This window comes from Sinocyclocheilus grahami, unplaced genomic scaffold (genome assembly GCF_001515645.1).
Source record: "Sinocyclocheilus grahami isolate Dianchi unplaced genomic scaffold, SAMN03320097.WGS_v1.1 scaffold280.1, whole genome shotgun sequence".
In the NCBI taxonomy this organism is placed as follows: domain Eukaryota; kingdom Metazoa; phylum Chordata; class Actinopteri; order Cypriniformes; family Cyprinidae; genus Sinocyclocheilus; species Sinocyclocheilus grahami.
Genome location: NW_015505459.1, coordinates 1,489,374 through 1,498,035, shown reverse-complemented (window position 1 = coordinate 1,498,035; position 8,662 = coordinate 1,489,374). Strand labels below are relative to the sequence as shown.

General features: G+C 35.7%; 1 protein-coding gene across 2 annotated transcripts in view; it reads left to right on the top strand.

Moving 5' to 3' along the window:
• Positions 1 to 6,256: 6,256 nt before the first annotated feature.
• Positions 6,257 to 8,662, top strand: part of urgcp (upregulator of cell proliferation) — a 23,613-nt gene continuing 21,207 nt past the window's right edge. For both annotated transcript variants that reach the window (XM_016292064.1, XM_016292063.1), the window contains exons 1-2: positions 6,257 to 6,311; positions 6,881 to 7,235. In XM_016292064.1, coding sequence (XP_016147550.1) covers positions 6,891 to 7,235 — 345 coding nt within the window. In that variant the 5' untranslated portion in view covers positions 6,257 to 6,311; positions 6,881 to 6,890. The remainder of the gene's footprint in view (positions 6,312 to 6,880; positions 7,236 to 8,662) is intronic.

Genomic DNA, 8,662 nt, shown 5'->3' with positions numbered 1-8,662 from the left:
TAATTTTATTGTTCTAGCAATTTCTTACATAAGTATAATAAGTTTTGTAAAAAAAAAAAAAAAAATACACATAAAAACAATCAAGTGTCCAAAAATCTGACAAAAAGTTGAAAAAAACTGTTTATTGATCAATTTAACAACCTATTAATTAAACTATTAAATGTACACTACACTTCTCACAATTAAACCAACCAGACTATGCCAACTTGGAGTAAAAATACATGAACAGAAAAACCTGAACAGAAAGTGTCGTTAACGGACGGAAACGGACTACCTCGTGAAGCATGGTTTAGCTGTGCCTCGCTCTAGTCCCTGGTGCTCACCCTGCTTGCTGGTTCCTAAACTTGATGGGTCCTCACGTTTCTGCACAGACTACAGAAAGGTAAATCAAGTCACCAAAGCAGATTCCTATCCACTTCCACGAATAGAAGATTGTATTGACAGAATCGGAAGATCTAAGTTTGTAACCAAGTTAGACTTACTCAAGGGTTATTGGCAAGTGCCACTTACAGAACGTGCCTCAGAAATTTCAGCATTCGCTACTCCAGATGCCTTCCTGCAGTATAAGGTGTTAGCTTTCGGCCTTCGAAATGCTCCGGCAACGTTTCAACGTTTAATGTGGAAGGTACTCTCCAATGTGAACAATTGTGAAGCCTATCTTGACGATGTTGTGTGTTATTCTGAGACCTGTATCCACCTTACACTCTTAAAAATAAAGGTGCTTCAAAAGGTTCTTCAAGCGATGCCATAGAAGAACCATTTTTGGTTCCACAAAGAACCATTCAGTCAAAGGTTCTTTAAAGAACCATCTCTTTCTTACCTTTTTATAATCTGAAGAATCTTCTTTCGCCACTAAGAACCTTTTGTGAAACAGAAAGGTTCTTCAGATGTTAAAGGTTCTTTATGGTTCTTTCCTATACCTCAGACAAAGAGAGAACTCCGAAGCTTCCTGGGCATGGCAGGATACTACAGAAGTTTCTGTAGGAATTTTTCTGATGTAGTAAAACCTCTTACTGACAACCTCTGAAGAATCGTTTGTATGGTCTCCTCAGTGTCAAGTTACTTTTGATTCTTTAAAGAATTTGTTATGTAGTGCACCAATCTTAGCTGCTCCTGACTTTTCAAGAGCCTTTAAACTTGAGGTTGATGCTAGTGATACTGGTGCAGGTGCTGTAGTGTTACAGGAAGATGAAAATGGAATCGATCACCCCTTGTGTTTCTTTTCTAAGAAATTCAATCACCATCAATGTAACTACAGTAACATTGAGAAAGAAGCCCTCGCCCTCTTGTTAGCTTTGCAGCAATTTGAGGTTTATGTTGGTTCCAGTTCGCAACCTGTTGAAGTTTTTACTGATCACAACCCTCTTGTATTTTTGCAAAAGTTCTGTAACAAAAATCAAAGACTTATGCGTTGGGCTCTAATATGTCAAGAATTTAACTTGCACATTAAATATAAGAAGGGAAAAGATAATGTTATTGCTGACTCTCTGTCAAGAACTTGTTCATAAACATGAAACATGTGTATTCTTGTGTATGGGGGTGTCACGTCCCTTTTGTTCTACTTCTGTGCTTTCTTTTGTTTGGGAAGTGTTTGTGTGTGTCTTCTGTCCAGGAAGAAGCTGATTGGTTCCTGCAGTCTAATTGGTGCTACGCCCTGCCTGATCAGCTGACTCCTTGCTGCCTATAAGAGACTCCATCATCACTTTCTGCTTCAGCTTTTGTGCTCTCTTGCTGTGTTTGCTCTGCCTTGACTCTGCTAGTTAGTTACATGTGTTCGTAAGACTGAGAATTTCTGTGTGTGTTCAATCGAGTGTTCACTGGTGAGAGATTGTGTTAGTTTGCTTTGCCCATTTATTCTTACTACTGACTTCCGCCTGTTCTTTGACTATGATTCTGGATTGCCCTTGTTCGGATCTGTTCGCTGTAAATAATTGTATATAATAATATTCTGGGGAGGTAGGGAGACCGACGCCATTTTTGTTGGAACCTTGTTTTTTGATTGTTTTTGGATAGGAATTTAGGGAAGTAATTGTATTTTATTTTGTGAACTAGAGAATTTAGAGGTTTGTATATTAGTTGTTTTCTGTTTGTTATTTTGGCCTTGTCGGCTCCCCCTCTTGTACTGTAAAATCATTGTTTAATTAAAATACTGTTCATTCATTTTCCAAAACTCCTCCGTGTCCTCGTACTCCTTCATGTTGCGCCTTCACCCTAGATGGGGCGTAACAGTCGTCCAACACGATTTTCTGAAAACAGAACAAGTCTTAATACGCAGCTTCATTGTAAATTGCACTGCGCACCAGATAAAGGCTTCGGAGTCTCTGTGTTATGTAACACTACTATCTCATCTACCATGTATTTTTTGAAAGTTCTTTCTGCATGTGATCAACTGAAGAATAATGCTGCACTATCTTAAATATAAGTAGTTTTATCTGTCTGTTCCTCTTTCTTCAGAATCCACACACAGCCCAAAATAGCCCTGTAGATTCAGGAAGAGTGACACTGGTTTCTCATAGTGATGCCAATGCACGAGACCAATTCCAGTAACTCTAAATAAAGTCTTCACTGATGTCTGTGAATAGTGTTTGACTGCAGCACTTTAAACCACACACACACAAAATTGTTTAGTGTGTTGAGAATGGTGGTCAGTCTTGTCTTCGTTTTTTTTTTTTTTTGCTTTGGCAACAGTTGTTGCACACCATTGTGTGTATGTGTTTGTAGGGAAGTTGGCTAAACCTAGTCTGATATTATAGTCTTTTTTTTCTACCTGCTTCAAATTAGTCTTAATGTAAACTATGTGCTTTAAAAAGCAATAAATCAAATTATTAACTGTCAAGGAGAGAATCATTAAAATGCTGAATTGACTGTCTCTGGTCGGAAGAAGCTAACCGAGCATCAGTTTACACATACTCAACTTCCTTTTCTAGGACAGCAACACCAGTCATTCTGATGTTTGTTACAATGGCAGTAGATCGTCTGCTTGCATCCTTTATCCTTCTCCTCATCAGTAACACCGTTAATAAACTCAATTAAATGATTAATTGAATTACTTATGAATGATTCACTTTTTGGCGATTGCTGCACAGGTCAAAGTTTACACTTTTGATAATCTACTGTCTATAGTCTGTCTCGTGTATTAAACAATAGTAATGGCTAAGACTAAGTTTTGTAATTGTAATTATAATGTTTCTGAAAAACAGCCATTATCAATCTGTCATAGTTCGAACATCTCAAGCAGAGTATCTGCACATATACATTTATTCATTTAGCTGATGCTTTTATCCAGATGCTTTTATTCATCATACAGAAGCAATACGATCAGAGCTATAAAATAAAGTTTCAAACGTCGTCAAGAAGAAAACAGCCTAGAACAGGGAAGGAAAGCAGGCTGATAGTCTCTAACACTAGAGTTTTAAAGAATCATTTCTGTTACATTAAGGAAAGGAAGACAAAAATTATTCTCTGGCTACTGTTTCTTGAAACACTATTTAGGCGTTAAAGCACAATGTGGTACTAGAGCTATAGAGATTTTATTTTAATTTATAAAATCGTTTAAATGTTGAGTTACTTTGGTTATACTGCATGAACAATGAATCATAGAGATTTTATATACATAATGTACATTTACAATAGTTCATATACATGTGCTATTTATTCTTCATGTAGTCTGGAGTGTCATATAGTGCCAAAAATCAGCAAACACATGTTGAACGTCTTTTTCAGAATGGCTACAAGTGGGCAATGAAATGTAGCTTGTTGCCTATTTGACTAAAATGTCTTTAACTCCAGAATGGAATCAGTCATTTGATGAAATTTGATACATGAATATAAAGATCTTCACTCTGAAACATTTAACAAATCTATAAAAATGATAAACCACTATTTGACGTTTGGTACAGTAGACTTCATATGATGCCATGTATTTGTCCACGGTTCTAATACAGTGTTTCAGTCAGAGACATTTATAGGATTTTTCTACTTGATAAATGCGCACTGATAATAAATCTACCTATGTCTAGTGTCTTTAAGGACATTTATTTTACTGTGAGTACAGCCTTAACGAATTGCTGAAACAATGATTCTTATAATTTATGTCACCAAATACAGGAATGTGAGTTGATTACACAGGATGAGATGGAGGTGTAAAATGTTCTGACCTGTGTGTTTCTCTCTCCTCAGGGTTCAGTGCTGAGACCTCTGTGTTTGTTCAGACAGAAGCTTCTGTTCAACTGGATATACAACAACTACTAGAGTTTGATGATTTATACTGGACAAAAGATAAATCAGAGAATTTAGTTAGATATACAAATGAATCTAAAAAAGTAAAACTTCACTCTTCCTACAAGGACAGAGTGGATTTCAATTAAAAAAAACACTTCTCTCTGACACTGAAGAACATGCAGAAGACAGACAGTGGACTCTACACAGCAAGAGCAAGTGGAGAATCAGAGAACGATATTGTTACATACAGAGTCTGTCATAGGTGAGTCTGATTTCTTTGTCCGATTGAATTGTCCATTTTTTCACTTTTATATTTAAACCAGCTTGTTGCACTTTTTTTAATGCATCAGTTTTTTCTGTAACTTCAATTACAGTTTTTCTCAATCAATTTGACACATTTCTCCAAACTCAGGTCACTGTTCTCAAAACAGATAACACTTTGTAATTGTCCTAAACAGATTTGACTCTTTCATTCATTTCATACAAATTATGCAAATAATGTGCACAAAACTCTCAAATGTTTTCACAGTAGTTAATGCAACCAACCAATACTTTAAAATATCTGAAAAAAGGTTTTACACAAATCGCAAACATTTATGTACCATTTGTCCAAACACAACAAACAAAACTCTGTAATTTGTCATTCTGTCAAATGCATATTTTCGATTGACTCTAAACTGATAACTACTCGGTTAATTATACACACAACAGAGGAAATGCAGTTTTCCTAATCGTTTACACATTTATTACAATTGCTTTAGAGAAATAAATAAAAGGGAAAGTATCAGTGGTGTAATGTAACGAAGTAATAATACTTTGTTACAGTAGCTCTTTTTTGGGAGTATCTGTACTTTACTTGAGTTTTTATATTTCAGCCAACTTTTACTTTTATTCCACTACATTTCCTCATTAAAATGTATACTTTTACTCCGATACATTTCCCCGAAGCATAGGCTATTCGTTACTTGCTACAAAATAGTCAGAAGTCTGGACGAGCGAGCATAGGCACGTGCCTAGAATGCCTATGCATAAATCCGGCCCTAGAGCAGTATTTCAAAACATCTGCTCTTCGGGATCTCGACACCGTGTCGAAACGTCAGTTTCGCGTCAGCCATCCCTACAAACAGGCTGATGATACAGGCTATGATGATGTTGAGGTGAAATTCAAATGACCTGGTCAAGTCCAGGTTAAATTATGCTAATGCGTATTCTAATGTTAGCTATAAAATAAATCAAATCTGCAGTTGTAACCAACCAAATGATTCATGTTCTCTTTTGAGCACTATAATACCAGAAGAAAGCTATCCATCAGAATTCCCATTCATCTCCAAGACTGTTGCTTGGGTGCATTTATTACTGGTAATGAACAGTCTTCTAAATAACTAAATGAAAATGTCAAGAGGTCAAGGTTTGGTTTGTTAGCATAGCCCAGATATCTTTATAACTGTAAAAGCATCTCATCATGTGTCATACAGCCCAATTTACTGTTCTACTTACATTTAAGCTGAAGAGTCTGTTTTTAAATTTCAGTTTCACTTTTCAGTGCAATGGCTGTAAATCATCTACAGTACTTTCATCCTTCGTCCTTCTCTTGATCTCTAACACAGATAATACATTCTTACATTTTAGTTACATACATTACTAAAAATGAACTGAATTACTTGTCTCTACAACTTGTCATAACTCATTAAATTTCTGTTTTCCGCTTTTGGTTTGTCTGTTTTTATTTGTATACAGCTATTTTTCATATGGTCAAATCTAGATAAATAAGGCTGTCATCTTAAATAAGCCAGTGCAGTATTGAGTTTCGTTTTTCTAGAAATCATGTGACTTATCTGAACAAGAAACCTGTATCCTCTTTATAGCTCACATTTTCATTTGTAGTTGATCCGGGCCAATGACCATCAGTCTATAAAGCAAGTTAGGTATTAGCTAACTTTTGAGAATGAGATAATCATGAACTTTAAAGTCGAGAGGGTGAAGCTGTATGATATATGAGGCTGTCTGAGATTCTCTTGTCTTGAGTTATTTCAGTATTTTGAATCCTTTTGACTTTCAAGCTTGGATGAATTCCAGTCGCTGATCGACAGGTGATTTACATGTATTATTATTAATTTTAATTATTTTGATAGTTGTATTTAATGACATGATGCATAGGTTGTATATAATATTGATAATGCCCTTAATCATTTTATTAGGTTATTTACATTGAATCGTGTGAATCCACATGACATATCCTTTTTTGTTTTTTGCTTATGTCACATAAAATGTAATCTTTCATCTTTATTTACTTCATCAAATAACCAATCAAACAGCTATGCAAAGTTGGTCAATAAACAGTCTATTTCCCTGCATGGGGGTCAGAGCTATGAAATATATAATGGAGTTGCATATTAGGAGGTGAAGTTGTAGCCATTTGGTTTCTGGTGTTTTAACTGCTACTAATTCAAACATCATTTAAAAGTCATATTTTTATTTTACATCAAGCATCATTTGCATTTGCACATCACTTGGTTTGATATTTTGTATTTAATATAAAAAGAAAGTTATTTTTAAGTGTGACACCAGTGTGAAAAAGTGATCAAATACTTTTTGATCTTTATTGTATGGGGTTTATCTGGTCCACCAAACTTGGGTAATGTTTATTTTTTCCTTCCAGTCATATAATTATGGATCGAGGTACAGATGATGATGTCATGGACACCTCTCCAGAATCATATGGAGATTCAGATGATGTAAAGGATACTTCTCCAGTGTCATACAGAAATCCAAATGATGTCAATCCTCCAGTTACACATCAATATACAGATGGCATCATGGACAATCCTCCACTGACAAATTCTGAAAAAGATACAGAAAACCTAAACAAAGAGAGTTATGACCCATTTGTGATAGACTTAACTGCTCAAAAAGAATTTCAGATGCAACCAACTTCAGTTCCTTTCACATCACATGATCAAGACCTTGATGTAAAGACTCTTGGAACCTCAAATGAAGCACATGGAGAATACAAGGTAAATGTGATAATACACTTAAAAAAAAAAGTTAAAAAAAAAAAAAGTTTTGCAGTGATCCCATAGAAGAACAACTTCCTCAAAGAACCTTTCAGTGAACAGTTCTTAAAATACCCTAGTGAAATTAGTGTATTTTGCACTTTTCTCATTTAAAAGTCTGAACAAAGGTGCTATAACATTTGGTTTGCAAACACTTTAAACAAATAAGGTGCTTTTTTACAGCAGTATTCCTTTTTCATAGTAGCAGTTAAAATATTTCTTGTAAATACGAGCAGCATGATTTCGTGAACATTTCTGAGCGACAAGAGTGATAGATCTGTAAAGAAATATATAGTGAGAGGGCCATGTGTTACCGCATCCCAAACAACTCAAAATAATAAACCACAAAGTTAACAAAACGATGCACTCCACTGTGCTGAGTGAGAGCGCTTCTCTGCGGAAACGTCCTATTTCCCACTTATGAAGTTGTGATTACCAGCACATTGCATTCTTTTCTGTTAAAAATAACACTGAACAGTGGTTTGTGAATGTTGATGCTTAGCCTAAATAATTTTATCAGGAGCGTTCATGTGCTGCAGGCCCTCCCCAAATTATGGGGGTAGAATTGTTGCTTAATTCCAAATAAATAGATTATGATCCACAAATAAATAGAATGAGATCCACTAATAAATCTTAAAGTTTCACAAACATGAATTAAATTCACAAATAAATAAAATGAGATTTGCAAATAAAAAACATATTCACAAATATATATTTATGTCACAACCACAACTTTGCCTGGCATTTATTTGTGAATCGCGTCCTGTGCATTTGTAGATAGCTGCACGCATTTGTAAATCGCGTCCTGTGCATTTGTAGATAGCTGCACGCATTTGTAAATCGCGTCCTGTGCATTTGTAGATAGCTGCACGCATTTGTAAATCGCGTCCTGTGCATTTGCGAATTGTGAAACATTTCTTGCGTCAAGATGTGCTGACAATCCACAAATACGTGGACTCCACCCACTGTCTACTCAAGCCAATCAGATAACAGCCACATTCGCTGACCAATCGTAGCACGATCTCGCTATAGCCAATCACGTTTTGCTTTACAATCAGGGCGGTCTCGTCCTGAGATAACTTAATGCTGCATTGGCTCAAATAGGTCATATAAGGGCCATACAATGGGTACAGTAAAAGATGTTTAAAACTGGATTTCGTTAGACCATTAGACTGTGTATCATGCCAAGCCACAGTATTTTATGTTACGTGTATATTTGTGTTTATACACAGCCAATGCAGCACCCAGGCTTTGAAAATTAGTGAGGTGTGGGGGTGTGTGTGGGGTGGGGGGAGGATGATGTTAAAGAATTGTGTTATAATAACCCCTACAAATACAACTCATTATATACACTATAAACACTTTAAAGGAGACAGACATGTAGATGT